Source organism: Rana temporaria, chromosome 11 (assembly GCF_905171775.1).
Source record: "Rana temporaria chromosome 11, aRanTem1.1, whole genome shotgun sequence".
NCBI classification, from domain to species: Eukaryota; Metazoa; Chordata; class Amphibia; order Anura; family Ranidae; genus Rana; species Rana temporaria.
Genome location: NC_053499.1, coordinates 146,658,751 through 146,675,881, shown reverse-complemented (window position 1 = coordinate 146,675,881; position 17,131 = coordinate 146,658,751). Strand labels below are relative to the sequence as shown.

The following is a 17,131-nucleotide window of genomic DNA, read 5'->3' as shown; positions in this document are numbered from 1 at the left end:
TTAGAATCATCAGTTCAGTGACTCCTCTCTGATCAAACAGCTCAATGGGAGGTTTCAATCAGAAAAACTGAGCCTCGAGGCAAAGCTACTCCTGCAATGCTGTCCCCTTTAGCTCTCCCACACTGCTCTGGGAATCCTTTATTTGTAAAACAGCAGTTGCATACTGTATGTATAGTACAAAAGCTGAATTTTTAAAAACATATAAAGAGTGACAACTAAAGCAAAATGTCATCCAAACCCTGAAGATTCGGAGGCCGCGAACCCTCTGATGTGCTGTGAGCGGGGATGGGGGATTTGTTTTGCGCGTTTTGCGTTCTGCGGGTTTCTGTTTTCTTTATTTCTCCATGAAGTTTCCCCCGGAGATTCCGCCTTTGTCTGACAACAAAGGCTTCCTTCGGCTTGGAGAAGAATGATTAATAGAGCGATATCCAGGCGATTGATAGCGCATGATACGCCGCTGATGATGCAGCATCAGGCGTCCTTTTTGACGTAGTTGATGTTTGGCGTGTTTTCTTTATTATCTCTAGTGAATTGGATCTCCTGAGACCGCCATTGAGGTAGGCTCCCGGTGAGCTCTGCGCCGGTGTAGAAAGGAAACTGTGACAATGCCGGGAAGTCCTCTTCAGGGGGTCTCTGCTTTGCTGAGAGAGGGATCCAGATAAACCTCCAACACAAGCGGCTCAGACATGGATTATGCCTATTGGGGCCCATTCAGACCTCGGCATCCTGGTGCACATGCGTGTTAATGCTCATTTTTCTCGCATTCACGTGCACTGCGTTAAGGCAGCCTGCTAAAATAAATGGGTTGCCAGTGCACTAAATCATGCAAAAAAAAGGATAACAACCTTATTCGGCAACACAACGTGCCGCAAAGCAAAGAAGTATGTTACCACAGGGCTCGACAAATCCCGGACGCCAGGTCGCCATGGCGACTGGAAATGGCATTTTTTTTTTGTGAGCTGGCGCCATCTGGTGGTGAGCCGTTGGTATTACAAGTTATTACCACCAGATGTGTGAGCTGGCGCCATCTGGTGGTGGCCGTTGGTATTACAAGTTAAGCATTACAAGTTAAACAGCAATTCTAATGTCATTTTTCACTATTTTCACTGCCATCTTTTTCCCTCTAATTAGAACCCCCAAACATTATATATATTTTTTATCCTAACACCCTAGAAAATAAAATGGCGATCGTTGCAATACTTTGTCACGCCGTATTTGCGCAGCGGTCTTACAAGCGCACTTTTTTGGGAAAAAATTACACATTTTTTAATTAAAAAATAAGACAACAGTTAAGTTATCCCCATTTTTTTAAATGTTATGCCGAGTAAATTCATACCCAACATGTCACGCTTCAAAATTGCGTCCGCTCGTGGAATGCCGTCAAACTTTTACCCTTTAAAATCTTCATAGGCGACGTTTAAAAAAATCTACAGGTTGCATGTTTTGAGTTACAGAGGGGGTCTAGGGCTAGAATTATTGCTCTCGCTCTACCAATCGTGGCGATACCTCACATGTGTGCTTTGAACATCGTTTACATATGCGGGCGCTGCTCACGTATGTGTTCGCTTCTGCGCGCAAGCTCGTCGGGACGGGACGGGGGTTTCTGGCTCCTAACTTTTTTAGCTGGCTCCTAGATTCCAAGCAAATTTGTCAAACCCTGTGTTACCATGTGTTGTGGTGCATTGCAATGCAGATGCGTTGTTGCTGCGTTGCCTTAACACCTTGGCATTAGTGCCTCCTGTCCCTTTAAGAGGTTTTAGATGCCAGGAGGCGGGGCTGGGTTTATGAATATGTGACCACAGTGATTGGCTTTCATGACATGCCAGGAGGCGGGGCTGGGTTTATTAATATATGACCGCAGTGATTGGCTTTCATGACATGCCAGGAGGCGGGGCTGTGTTTATGAATATGTGGCCGCAGTGATTGGTTCTCATGACATGCCAGGAGGCGGGGCTGGGTTTATGAATATGTGACCGCAGTGATTGGCTTTCATGACATGCCAGGAGGCGGGGCTGGGTTTATGAATATGTGACCACAGTGATTGGCTCTCATGACATGCCAGGAGGCGGTGCTGGGTTTATGAATATTTGCTCTCACTTCCTGTTCTTCTGTCTGTAACTCCACACAGTAATGCAAGGCTTTCTCCCTGGTGTGGAGTGTCGTGCTCGCCCCCCTCCCTTGGACTACAGGAGAGTCAGGACGCTTTCTACGTTGCAGATAGAGAAAGGAGCTGTGTGTTAGAGAGCGTCCTGACTCTCCTGTAGTCCAAGGTAGGGGGTGAGCACGACACTCCACACCAGGGAGAAAGCCTCACATTACTGTGTGGAGTTACAGACAGAAGAACAGGAAGTGAGGATTTCTCAGAAGAAATAAGGACATTTAAACGCAAAATGGAAGGATGAGGTAAGTGAAGGAGGACTGCACTAAGGTAAAGGAAGCTATTTAGGAAAAAAATGTTTTTCCTTTACAACCCCTTTAAGCTTGGGTGACAAGTTTGATGATTAAATTAGAACAAGGCCTTTGCGATTCAACTGCTTGTGCAAACAGCCGCAAGCGCAAACTCACCGAGCTACTTAGACGCAGCTTTGACATGACGCATCCCCCGGCTGAGCTGCCGCAACATCTGCTGCCTCGGCACCTGAGACCACATACCTGTCATAGAGAGAACCTACCCTATTCCTGGCTCAGTGCCAGAGCGCCAATCTGTGATGTAATAGCGGGGAGCCCCCTGATCAGAGGACGGCTAAAGGGGGGCTTAGCCGGGGACGGGTCACTTTATTGGCGGAAATTCAGGGAGCTCATTATTTATTCTTGTCTTTATTTATTTTCTGTAAATTTTACAGCTTGCTGTTCCATGTTTCCACAACTGTATTGTATTATATATTTATAGATTATTCCTCTCCTGACCATCTGTCTTTCATGGAAGCGACTCCCCTTCCTTGCTGAACAACTGCTAAGATAACATTTCTGCCGTGCTGGTAGCCTATTGTCCAATGATAGATAGTTATCTCTCTATCTATCTATCTATCTCTCTATCTATCTATCTATCTATCTATCTATCTATCTATCTATCTATCTATCTCTCTATCTATCTATCTATCTTTGATCAATTTTTTCTATACTTAAAAAAATATACAATATGTAATAAATAATATACTATCTATCTATCTATCTATCTATCTATCTATCTATCTATCTATCTATCTATCTATCTATCTATCTATCTATCTATCCATCTATCTATAGTATTTATCTATATATCTTTAATCTATTTTTCTATACTTAAAAAAATATACAATATGTTATAAATAATATACTATTATCTATCTATCTATTATCAATTCTATCTATCTATCTATCTATCTATCTATCTATCTATCTATCTATCTATCTATCTATCTATCTATCTATCTATCTATCTATCTATTATCAATTCTATCTATCTATCTATCTATCTATCTATCTATCTATCTATCTATCTATCTATTATCAATTCTATCTATCTATCTATCTATCTATCTATCTATCTATCTATAGTATCTATCTATCTATCTTTAATCAATTTTTTCTATACTTAAAAAAATATACAATATGTAATAAATAATATACTATTATCTATCAATCTATTATCAATTCATATCTATCTATCTATCTATCTATCTATCTATCTATCTATCTATCTATCTATCTATCTAGTATCAATTGTTTCTATACTTAAAAATATACAATATGTAATAAATAATCTACTATTATCTATCAATTCTATCTATCTATCTATCTATCTATCGATCTATTATCTATCTATTTATCTATCTATCTATCTATCTATCTATCTATCTATCTATCTATCTATCTCTCTATCTATCTCTCTATCTCTCTATCTATCTATCCACCTATCGATCTATTATCTATCGATCTATTATCTATCTATTTATCTATCTATCTATCTATCTATCTATCTATCTATCTATCTAATACATAACAACATATAAATTACAACCCCGTAGTGGGGCATTATGGGAAATGTGAATTGTGTTTCCTCCAGTAATTGTCTCTGCTGGAATCTTGGAATGGAATTTTCTATGAACAGTCTCTGTACACAAATAGTTTCATAGCTGACATTTGCCTTTGTTCCTTAACAGAGAATGAATTTTCAATTATCAGTGCTTTTCAGCCAATCAGATTCAATCTTCCATTCTTTCAGCTGTCACTTTCCTTAAAGAAGACCGGTCATTTCCACACAGGTACTAAATGGGCTGCAGCAGTACAAGGCTTGTAGATGAGAAATACGGGGCCCCCAAATCCCCAGCCAATCAGCTGGTAGTATCATGAGCTTCACCTTCCATTGGAAATCAATCCCCTGATCATAGTTATGGGCCCCAATAGGAGATTGCAGGAGGTGGGAGAGCTCTTGACACTACCAGAAAGTATTGAGATTTGGAGGACCCAAGGTGCTATAGTGGTCATTGTACTGTCACAGCCATCCCAGGACCTTTGCGGTGATGACAGGTGATTGGTGTCTATAGTGCACCTCGGACAGTTGTTATTTCAGCCATTTTGAATAATGAGGTCCATTGCAGTTTTTGGTAATGCTGTCCTGTATTTTTGTCTCTTCCAGGTACCTACCAAGGTCAGTGGGCCGCGGGAATACGACAAGGGTTTGGAATGCGCCAAAGCGTTCCCTATGGGATGGCTGCAGTTATCAGATCCCCTCTTAGGACCTCTATAAACTCGCTCCGTAGCGAGCATACCAATGGCACGGCCATGCACCCGGACGCCTCATGTGGGGTGTCCGGCAGCCCCGCCGTCTCCAGGGGAGGGTTTGTGTTGATGGCGCATAGCGACGCGGAGATGTTAAAGAACAAGAAGAAGGGCATCTTCCGGAGGTCCATCCTCAGCGGCCTGAAGTTGCGCAAGTCGGAGTCGAAGAGCTCATTGGCCAGTCAGCGGAGCAAGCAAAGCTCGTTCCGCAGTGAGGCCGGCATGAGCACTGTCAGCTCCACCGCCAGCGACATCAACTCCACCATCAGCCTGGGCGAAGGCGAGACGGAGCTGTCGGTCATCGAGGACGACATCGATGCCACCACCACCGAGGCCTACATGGGCGAGTGGAAACACGACAAGCGCTCTGGCTTTGGGGTGAGCCAGCGCTCAGATGGGTTGAAGTACGAGGGGGAGTGGGCCAACAACAAGCGGCATGGCTACGGCTGCATGACCTTTCCGGACGGCACCAAGGAGGAGGGAAAGTACAAGCAGAATGTCCTGGTGAGCGGAAAGAGGAAGAACCTGATCCCGCTCCGGGCCAGCAAGATCCGGGAGAAGGTGGACCGGGCCGTGGAGCAGGCCGAGAGGGCGAGCAACATTGCCAAGCAGAAGTCGGAGATTGCGGCGTCAAGGTGAGGAGGCGGGGTTCTTGTGCATGTGCAATATTGGAGGGAAGAGATACATGGTTGCCAACATTACCCGAGGTTGTGGGGGTGGAGCTTTACCCTGAAATAGGTGGGGTTAAGGCATGATTTAATATGTTTTGGTTGGAATTATATTGGACCAGGGGTGTGGCCTGCTTTACAGTAGCATATAGTCAGGAATGTCGGGAAATGTGTAAGTAGAGTTTTAATGTTAGGGTTAAGGGCAAGGTGAGAGTCATGCCGCGTACACACGATCATTTTTCGGCATTTAAAGAACAACATTTTTCAGCCTCTAGAAAAAACAAAGTTTTTTCCAACTTCATCATTAAAACGACGTTGTCCACACACGATCGTAAAAAAAAAATGCTCTAGCAAAGCGTGGTGACGTACAACACGTGCGACAGCACTATAAAGGGGAAGTTCCATGCGGATGGCGCCACCCTTGTAGCTGCTTTAGCTGATTTCGTGTTAGTAAAAGACAGTTCGCGCTTTTCTGTCTGTTACAGCGTGATGAATGTGCTTACTCCATTACGAAAGCTACTTTTACCAGAACGAGCGCTCCCGTCTCATAACTTGCTTCTGAGCATGCGCGGATTTTTAACGTCGTTTTAGCCCACACACGATCATTTTTTACAACCCGAAAAACTACATTGTTTTAAACGTTGTTAAAAAATGCAGCATGTTCGATTTTTTTTTTTGGTCGTTTTTCAGAACCCGAAAAACGATGTGAAGCCCACACACGATCATTTTAAATGACATTTTTTGAAAACTTTATTTATTACATGCCGAAAAATGATCATGTGTACACGGCATTAGTGTTAGAACTGCAGTTAAGGTGTAGGTTAGGGTTACGATTAAAATCAGGCTTTTTTTTAAGATTACCATTACGGTGAGTATTACTATTAGGCCCCATACACACGATAGAATCCATCCACTGAAAAATCCCAGCGAATGGGTTTCAGCGGATAGATTCTATGGTGTGTACAATCCAGCGGATCTGTTTCCACGGATTTTTCTCCCATGCGATGGATTTCCAGTAGATAAATATTTGAAGACATGTCTTCAAATCTATCCGCTGGAATCCATCCCAACGGATTGATCCGCTGGTCTGTACAGACTCACCGGATCAATCCGTCCAAAGGGATCCCCCGCATGCGTCGTAATGATTCGACGCATGCGTGGAATTCCTTATATGACTGCGTCGCGCACGTCGCCGCGTCATCATCGCGGCGACGGCGCGACACGTCATCGCCAGAGGATTTTGGCGCGGATTTCGATTCGATGGTGAGTACACTCCATCGCATCAAAATCCGCGCAAATCCTCGAGAGGATTTATCCGTGGAAACGGTCCGCTGGACCGTATCCGCGGATAAATCCTCCCGTGTGTACGGGGCCTTAAGGTGACTTTAAGTGTTGCCAATGAGGAGAAGGTTAGTGTTAGGAATACTGTTAGGGTAAGGATTAGTGTTAGGATTACTGATAAGGTGAGGGTTAGTGTTGGGGTTTCTGTTATGGTGTAGGTTAGAATGAAGGGGTACCATTCGGGTGAGAACTAGTGTAAAGCCGCGTACATACCATCGGTCCAAACCGATGAAAACGGACCGAAGTTCGGTTTCATCGGTCCAAACCGTCCGTGTGTACGCCCCATCGGTCTTTTGTCCTTCGGACAAAAATTAGAGAACTTGCTTTAAAATCGAACCGATGGACCGCTGACCGATAGGTCCAAACCGATGGTCAGTACACAAAAGCATCAGTTCAAAACCCGCGCATGCTCAGAATCAAGTCGACGCATGCTTGGAAGCATTGAAATTCGTTTTTTTCAGCACGTCGTGTGTTATACGTCACCGCGTTCTGACACAATCGGTTTTTGAAACGATGGTGTGTACGCACATCAGACCATCAGTCTACTTCAGCGGTGAACCGATGAAAACGGCCCGTCGGACCATTCTCATCGAATGGATCGACCGTGTGTACGCGGCCTCAAGGTTGAGGGAGTGAGATTTATTGGTTATGTATTGGACAGCTATAGAGTGTTAGTACATAGAGTATATGTGGAGTCGCACTAGTCGCAGGGCAGTAAGTTGAGTCTAAGCAAACTACAGCTGTCACACAGAAGGAACTTCTCTGCTTGACCCAGTTCCCTTCCTAATCCATTAAAGCCTGTTGTGTTCACCTGTCCGCCCTCTCTGATCACCTTGATGCGCAGTCAGTGCCGTCGTCTCCCTTTTCAGACTCTCAGATGTGACAGAGCGTAAGGGGGAATCGCTTTGTGCTGCCGCCCACCTACCATGTGTGTGCAGCGCTGGGCTCCAGTGATTCATCATCACCTGTGTGATGGCACTGGTTTTATGGGAAGTGGGGGGGGGGAGGGGGGGGTGCAAGACACCCATTAAAATCCAGACAGATCATGTGCCAATAAAAAAAAGAGCGGTGCGGAGTGATGCTTTGCACACTAAAAAGGAGATTATGGAGAGACGAGACAGAAAAAGTGATCAGACAGAGTCTGACATTTGTTGTAAGGAATGATAATTCTCATGTAATGCGAGGTAAAGATAGATCATTCTGCTTCTATGGGGTCTGGAGGACGTATCAGCCATCGCACACAATGCGATTGCATCTGGCTGTGATCTCACTTCACTTAGCTGTTCAAGTTTCAGTTGAAACATCAAACCTTTAGCTCTCGTGCAGATTGACTGCGGCTTTGATATCGTGCAACCCGCAGACACCCACAACTACCATCCAGGGTTGTGGGGAGTAGGCCCTTGTTACCATCAACATGGGGACAAGGTGCTTTGGGGTGGGAGGGGCATCTAAAGCACCCCTACCCATGTTTCGGGCTTCCCGGGCCACTCCTTAGCAACCAGCTCAATGTGATAAATTACTGTATGAAAAACGCTCAATCAAACAAACGCTGCATTTGTTATTTAACGCGAAATTCTTAGCGAATTGCACTTTCAAAACTGATTTAATGCAAGCACTATTTTACTGCATTTTATTGGCTGTTATTTAACTGACCCCTCTGCGTGTTATGTGTTATGTATTATACAGGACCACTGATAGGGGGGGTAGAGGAAGCCCTCACTTACCAGGCTGGGCCCCATCAGGTTAGCAGAAGGGTTCAGTAGGGGCAACTCACAGTCCAGCACCAGAATCCCCCACACCCATAGCGGGGCGGTGTGGCTAAGCAGCCACACAGAGTGCGCCATAACAATTCCTACAGAAAGGGCCCCCAGGGGCCAGTGAGTGCACCCTCTCCTGGTGAAGTTTTACTCAAAATCTTAGAGATGGGAAGAGCCCAAATATGAGCAGTGGGGGGCACAGTGTGTCTGGTGGGTGCAAAACGTGGTGTATTGGAGGATGCATTGGTGCAAAGTAATATGTAATGGGGGATCTAGGGGTACAACATTTAGGGTAATGGATGCAGGGGGTGCAGCGTGTGGGGTAATATGGGATGCAGAATGTTGGGTAATGTGGGATGCAAGGGGTGCAGAATGTAGGGCCAAGGAGGTTGCAGGTGGTGCAGAATGTGGGGTAATGTGGAATGCAGGGGGTGCAGAATGTGGTGTTATGTGGGATTCAGGGGGTGCAGAATGTAGGGCAATGGGTAATGCAGGGGGTGCAGAATGTGGGGTAACGTAGAATCCAAGGGGTACAGAATGTGGGGTAATGGGGGGTTCTGGAGGTGGAGAATGGTATTGGGGGATCCAAAGGATGCAGAATGTGGGGTAATGGGGGATGCAGGGGTGCAAAATGTGGGCGATAGGGTGATCCAAGGGGTGCAGAAGGTGGGGTGATAAAGGAGGCAAGGGGTGCAGACTGTGGAGCAACGCTGCAGGCAGGGGGTGCAGATTGTGGCGTAATAGGGGGCACATAATAAGGAGTATTGGGGAATATAGGGGGTACAGAGTGTGGAGTAATGGGGGTGCAGAATGTGGAGTAATGGGGGATACAAGTATGTGCAGGGTGTGGGGTAATGGGGGATTCAGGGGGTGCATAATGTAAAGTAATTGGGGATGCAGGGGGTGCAGAGTGTGGGCTATTAGGGGATGTAGAGTGTGGGTGCTGATAATTGGGGGTGGAGTGTGGAGTGATGCAGAAGGCAAGTGGTGCAGAATGTGGGGTAATGTAGAAGACAGGGGGGGGGGTGCAGATTGTGGAGTAATAGGGGGTGCAGAATAGGGAGTATTGGAGGTTATAGGGGATACAGAGTACTGAGTAATGGGGATGCAGAATGTGGAGTAATGGGGGATACAAGGAGGTGTGGGGTAATGGGGGATTCAGGGGGTGCAGAGTGTTGGCTATTAGGAGATGTAGAGTGTGGGTGCTGATAATTGGGGGTGGAGTGTGGAGTCATGCAGTGTTGGGTAGTGGGGGGATACAAGAGGTGTAGAGTGGGGTAATGGGGGATGCAAGGGGTGCAGTGTGTGGTGTAATGGGTGATGCAGGGGGTGCAGAATGTTGGTCAATGAAAGATGCAGGGGGTGCAGAATGTGGGGTAATGTGGTGTGTAGAATGTGGGGTAACATGGGATCTAAGGGGGGACAGAATGTGGGGTAATTGGGGATCCAAGGGATGCAGAATGTGGGGTAATGGGGGATGAAGGAGTGCAAAATGTGGGGTAATGGGTGATCCAAGGGGTGCAGAATGTGGGGTGATGCAGAAAGCAAGGGGTGCAGAATGTGGGGGTAATGTAGAAGACAGGGGGGGCAGATTGTGGAGTAATAGGGGGGCAGAATAGGGAGTATTGGAGGATATAGGGGATACAGAGTATGGAGTAATGGGGATGCATAATGTGGAGTAATGGGGGATACAAGGAGATGTGGGGTAATGGAGGATTTAAGGGGTGCAGAGTGGGCTATTAGGGGGATGTAGAATGTGGGTGCTGATAATTGGGGGTGGAGTGTGGAGTAATGCAGTGTTGGGTAGTGGAGGACACAGGAGGTGTAGAGTAAGGAGTGAGGGGGATGCAGGCGGTACAGAGAGCAGGATAGTGGGCACTGTGGGGTAGTGGGCAGGATTCAGATGTACCAGGGGGGGGGGGTCCTGTCAGGTAGGCTGCGAGGAAAGCTTTTGGCCGGGAATCCCGGCCGTGTGTATGCTCCTCGCAGTTTTTTCGACGGGAAAACTGGCCAAAATCCGCTGGACAAAAAAAGAGAACTCTTTTTTCCCGCCGTTTTTTAGCAGTTTTCCTATGGGAAAAACTGCGATGGAGCATACACACGGGCGGGATTGCCGACCATCGCAGTTTTTCTGTCGGGAAAACCGGCCGTGTGTAGGGGAAAGACTGAACCGAGCAGGTTCTCGGCTTTACCCTCGGGATTTCCTTCGGGAACTTTTCCTGTCGGAAATCCCGTACGTGTGTACGAGGCATTAGGCTTGGTATGAGTCATGTTGAGGACAGCCTGGTTCCCTGTCCAGATGGCTCCTCTCTGCCATGGCACTCCGTACAGCAGGCCCCGTCATGTATGGCGTCTGTCCATCGCTGTGACTCATTATGAGTCACTTTCCAGCATCTCGGAGCGAGAGCCACTTCTGTGCACTAAATGATGCTTCTCAGCATCTCTCGTCTCTCCTCTGCAAAATATGGGTCCGGAGGCAAATCCAACAACCAAACGCCATGTGTAGTGTGCCGCGTATTTTGGGACTGCAGCTCAGCCTAGGAAATATGCAATGGCACCGCCTGGGCCCACAGTGGCATCATCCGAAAATAAAACGCGTTGGTGGGTCATCTGAGCACCAAATCCCTCCAAATAATGAAGTCGATAACCTTAAAAGTATAAGTACCGGTAATAAATAAATATATATGGCAATTTAAATAAAAAATAATAATAGGGTATGGCAGGTGAAGGATTGTTAAAACTGGACTGACAAATGGAAACACTTTGACCCACCTTCAGCCTGTTCAGTTCAGACCTTTGCATGTTGGGCACATGCGCAACATCATGTACTTTTGCGCTTTCCCACCATGCAGAGAAACACGCTGCCATTTAGCAGACGTATGGCAATGCCATTCATATGTACAGCCAAAACTGCATGGCGCCGCACAGTTTTTGGAAAGGCATCTAGGACTCTTTTTCTGTTTCTCGCAGAAAATGTATTTAGCATCTTGGATGGAGTGGGGATTTTCCCTCCATTCCAAGGCTTCATAACAAAGATTTCCCTTCACTTCCTGTCCCGCTGACAATGTTTTACCAAACAGAAAGTGCGGAAAATTCTCCAACTGCAACACCGACACAAAAAAATAGTAGAGGTGGGAAAAGCTAGAGCTAGAAGTTTTATTATTGTATTCCTGTTATGGATTTTCCCTCACTTCCTGTCTGATAAAACTCGGCCAACGCGGCGGGGCTCAGTCACTTCTAAGAGCCCTTTCACACTGGGGCGGTGGGGGTGTCGGCGGTAAAGTGCCGCTATTTTTAGCGGCGCTTTCCTGCCATTTTCGCATCACTATTCGGCTGTGCTAGCAGGGCATTTTTAACCCTTGCTAGCGGCCAAAAAAGGGTTACGTGGTGCCAGAAATGTCCGCACAGTGACATGATGGAGGGCAGACGTCCTTCACACTCTCTTCCTCTGAAGTGTGACTCTGATAAGGAGGCCAGGCGGCAGACCTCTTATCTGAGACACAAGAGGAGGCTCTCCACTCATAATCACTACAACACACAGACTCAGCAATTCTTCACTGTATTCATTAAAGTGGGGGGGGGACATTAAAGTGTAAGCTCCTCTGGTGCAGAGACTGCTGTGACTAGCTCAGTGTTCTCTGTACAGCACTGTGGTATAGGTCAGAGCTATAGAAATGTATAATAATAATAGTAAGTGTAGCGCTCACCCCCGAAGGAGCCGCTGATAGTTGATGGGATGGCAGATTTACCTCATGGCTCTCTCCACTTGTCTAGGGATGAATGATGCACACAGCAGCAACAAAGGAATGTCCACGATGAAATGTCTTTTTATGTGCTCTTTATTACCCAGCCGGGTAAAAACAGTGAACAGGTGATGAGAGGGATAGATTCAGGCGTAGTATCTGGAACAGTCCTGTTCCCATGCGTAACACTCTTACACCACTCCTGCTTGAGTGGGCCTAGCGTGCCCGGATAGACCTCTCTCACTGACCTAGCAGCCGGGACACCGCTCGAATCTCTAGAAGAAATAGGTAGATTCAGTAAGATTGACCTAACTTTGCGGCGGCGTAGCTTAAGGAATTTAAGCTACGCCGCCGTAAGTTAGCGAGGCAAGTACATGATTATCAATGTACTTGCCTGCTAATATACGGCGGCGTAGCCTAAAGCGGGCGGGCGTAAGGGCGGCGGATTCAAATGTCTTGGAGGGGGGCGTGTTGTATGGTAATGAGGCTTGACCTCACGTTTTTGATGTTTTTTTGTTACTGCGCATGCGCCTACATTTCCCAGTGTGCATTGCGGCTAAGTACGCCGTACGGGCCTATTGATTTTGACGTAAACGACGTAAATCCCGATTCGCGGACGAATTACGCAAACGACGTAAAAAATTTGAATCTCGCGGCGGGAACGGCGGCCATACTTTAACATTGTTATTCCACCTAATTAGATGGAATAACTTTAGGCCTGCTAATGCCTTACGGAAACGGAGTAAATCGACTGCGGCGGCCGGGCGTACGTTCGTGAATCGGCGAAACAACTCATTTACATATTCTACGCCGACCGCAATGGAAGCGCCACCTAGCGGCCATCCAAAATATTGCAATCTAAGATAGGACGGCGCAAGCCGTCGTACCCTAGATATGTTTAAGCGTATCTCTGTTTGAGCATACGCTTAAACATACGTCGGCGTAGATTCTAAATTAGGTCGACTTATCTACTGATAAGTCGGCCTAACTCTACCTGAATCTACCTAAAAGTCTCTGCCAAAGACTCTCTTGAACGTTCAGAGAGACGCCTCTGCCACAGGCCCTCTCTGATTGTAGATACCGAGATAACCCTCCTAGGTAAAGTTACGCCTGGATCCTCTTTTCTTTCACCGTCGTCCAGGTACCGACTGAAAGAGGAGTCAATCCTTCAGTGTCCGGTCACCTCGATCCCCAGTGGTTCGTCAGAATCCTATTGGACCGCCAGCCTCTCATTGGCGCTCCTCAGTTGGACTCTTCACCGAACAGCTGAACTCGCTTGGGATCTTCAAAGTGGGAACCCAGTCAACCACTAGGTCCCCGTCCTGCTCAAAGGCTCCGGACCAACTTAGGCCCGAAAACAGGAACACTGCATAGCACGCACACTCCGGCCAGGTAGGCCATAACGCCGGAGCGCCGTGATGTGGCCACCCTAAAGGTGGGTGCCACCCCGGAAGACAACACCACAAAATGGCGTCTGTCTCATAAGTACCCTCTCCCAGCATGCCCAGCGAGGCCCAAACCTCCTGATTGGCCGCTGGGAGAGAACACCCAAACCTCAATTCCACTGCTGCCACCTACCGCACCGGGGTGGGAAGACACCCCAGCACGACAGAATGAGCCCACAGCACAGCCAAACTGAAACAGAGACCCTCTCTAGAATTGAAATTTAAATCAGAGTCACTTACACTCTGATTATACTCTAAATTTCGATAGCACTGGTTACCTTGGAAGTAATCAGGCGCTACATAAGACTCTGTCACCTCTGCGCAATGACAGGAAGGGACATGATGGAGGTCAGACATTCTTCGCGCTCTCTTCCTCTGAAGTGTGACACTGATACAGAGGCGAGGCGGCAGACGTCATATCTGAGACACGGGATGCAGCTCTTGACTCAACAACTGCAACCACTTCTGGGCGGCCAGAACTTTTCTTTTTAGTTTTGACTTGAATATGGAAGGAGATGTGGGAGGACCCCATGACATTCCTTTTTTTTTGCATGGGGTCCCCCTAAAAATACACATCAGACCCTTATTCTTGTATGCAGCCTAGGTGGCCACAAAAGAAGGTGGCAGCAAGCATGCCCTCCCCCATCCCTGTAGAAATATATCAGGCACATGCCCTGCTTAAGGAAAAAAAAATGACATTGGGTCCCTCCCTTCCCCCTCCCAAAAAAAGAGGGAGGGGGTGCCCCTCCCCCACCTCATGTAGCATTTCAGTTCCGGTGTCCCGTCGAGAAATGCGGATTTCTTCATGATGGGCGCGTGTGAGGGGCGGATGCCTACAGAAGGGGGCGTATTTTGTAATGATGGCCAGTGCTATTTAGCTAGCTAACACAAGCAATAGCACTGCCCATCATTACAAAATACGCCCCCTTCTGTAGGCATCCGCCAATCACACGCGCCCATCATGAAGAAATACGCCCCTTGCAGACTTGCATGAGCGAGTGTCACACCCGGGGAACATACTTAACCCCTTCCCCGCTCCCTAGTGTTAACCCCTTTCACTGCCAGTGGCATTTTTATAGTAATCAATGCATTTTTATAGCACTGATCGCTATAAACATGCCAATGGTCCCAAAAATGTGTCAAAAGTGTCCGAAGTGTCCTCCATAATGTCGCAGTACTGAAAAAAATCGCTTATCGCCGCCATTACTAGTAAAAAAAATATATTAATAAAAATGCCATAAAAATACCCCCTATTTTGTAAACGCTATAACTTTTGCGCAAACCAATCAATAAATGCTTATTGCTATTTTTTTTATTCGAAAAATAGGTAGAAGAATACGTATCGGCCTAAACTGAGGGAAAAAAAAGTTTTTTTATATATTTTTGGGGGATATTTATTATAGCAAAAAGTAAAAAATATAGCATTTTTTTCAATATTGTCGCTTTATTTTTGTTTATAGCGCAAAAACTAAAAACCGCAGCGGTGATCAAATACCATCAAAAGAAAGCTCTATTTGGGGGGGAAAAAAGGACGCCAATTTTGTTTAGGAGCCACGTCGCACGACCGCGCAATTGTCAGTTAAAGCGACGCAGTGCCGAATCGCAAAAAGTGCTCTGGTCTTTGACCAGCAATATGGTCCGGGGGGTTAAGTGGTTAAAAAATGTCATTAGTGTGTTGATGAGTGGGGAGGGGGGAACCAGGGAAGGAAAAATATAAGCAGGTTAAAGTTCAGATTTAAGCTAAACGGAGAGAGGACTCCTGACACCTCCTGACTTGGGCTTGGCTGCAATGTTTGCTGGTTGGGTTTAGATGCACACAGAGGGACAGATTCAGAAAGGACTTACGACGGCGCAGCGCCATGTACGCCGTCGAAAGTCCTAATCTGGCCCGTCGTATCTATGCGACTGATTCTTAGGCCCCGTACACACCATTGAATCCATCCGCAGATAAATCCCAGCAAATGGGTTTCAGCGGATAGATCCTATGGTGTGTACACTCCAGCGGATCTGTTTCCGCGGATATTTCTCCCCTGGGATGGATTCCAGCAGATCGAATATTTGCTGACATGCACAACAAATCCATCTGCTGGAGTCCATCCCAACGGATGGATCCACTGGTCTGTACAGACTCACCGGATCCATCCGTCCGAAGGGATCCCCCGCATGCGTCGTAATGATTCGACGCATGCGTGGAATTCCTTATATGACAGCGTCGCGCACGTCGCCGCGTCATAATCGCGGCGACGGCGCGACACGTCATCGCCAGAGGATTTCGGCGCGGATTTCAATGCGATGGTGAGTACACTCCATCGCATTAAAATCTGCTGAAATCCTCGAGAGGATTTATCCGCGGAAACGGTCCGCTGGACCGTATCCGCGGATAAATCCTCCCGTGTGTATGGGGCCTAAGAATCAGTTACGCATAGATATCCTTTAGATCCGACAGGCGTAAGTCTCTTACGCCGTCAGATCTAAACTGCAATTTTTTTTTCCCCGCTAGGTGGCGCTTCCGTCGATTTCCGCGTCGAGTATGAAAATTAGCTAGATACGCGAATTCACGAACGTACGCACGGCCAACGCAGTAAAGTTACGGCGTTTACGTTAGGCTTTTCCCGGCGTATAGTTGCCCCTGCTATATGAGGCGCAGCCAATGTTAAGTATGGCCGTCGTTCCCGCGTTGAAATTTTAAAAAGTTACGTCGTTTGCGTAAGTCGTCCGTGAATGGGGCTGGACGTCATTTACGTTCACGTCAAAACCAATGACGTCCTTGCGACGTCATTTGGAGCAATGCACACTGGAAAAATTTAGGGACGGCGCATGTGCAGTTCGTTCGGCGTGGGGACGCGCTTCATTTAAATGATACACGCCCCCTACCCGCCGAATTTGAATTCCGCCGGGTGATTTACGCTACGCCGCCGCAACTTACAGAGCAAGTGCTTTGTGAATAAAGCACTTGCCTGAAAAACTTGCGGCGGCGTAACGTAAATCGGATACGTTACGCCGCAGCACAGATACGCCCGCTGTACCTGAATCTGGCCCAGAGCGTTTTTTCTGGTTGTTGGAGTCAACCTTTAATGAAGCAGATAAGAAAAGAGCCGAGGAGGGGAGAAATTTTTAGAAGAGAAAAGTTGAAAAAAATAAAATAAAAGACCAGATGGCCAACTTGATCCCAAGAAAAGAAGTGGGAGTGATGACAAGTGTCGGCAGAAAATTCATTTGGCACAGCGCAATTCTGCAACGAGATTATCTCACAGAATAAAAATGTTCTCTTATCACTTCTTCTTCATCTGCATATCCAGAATATATACAGGCAGAGGAATGGAGAGCAGGGGCTTTCTGGTGGACAGCGCTGAGGTCCTGGGCTCCATTCCCCATATGAATGTGTAGGGGCGATACAATGGTTTCCACACAGAATT

The 17,131-nt window shown here is 46.9% G+C and overlaps 1 protein-coding gene across 1 annotated transcript in view; it reads left to right on the top strand.

The window, feature by feature from the left end:
• JPH3 (junctophilin 3) overlaps positions 1-17,131 on the top strand; it is a 97,655-nt gene that overhangs the window by 51,987 nt on the left and 28,537 nt on the right. Inside the window, exon 2 of the mRNA XM_040329385.1 lies at positions 4,619-5,396. Coding sequence (XP_040185319.1) covers positions 4,619-5,396 — 778 coding nt within the window. The remainder of the gene's footprint in view (positions 1-4,618; positions 5,397-17,131) is intronic.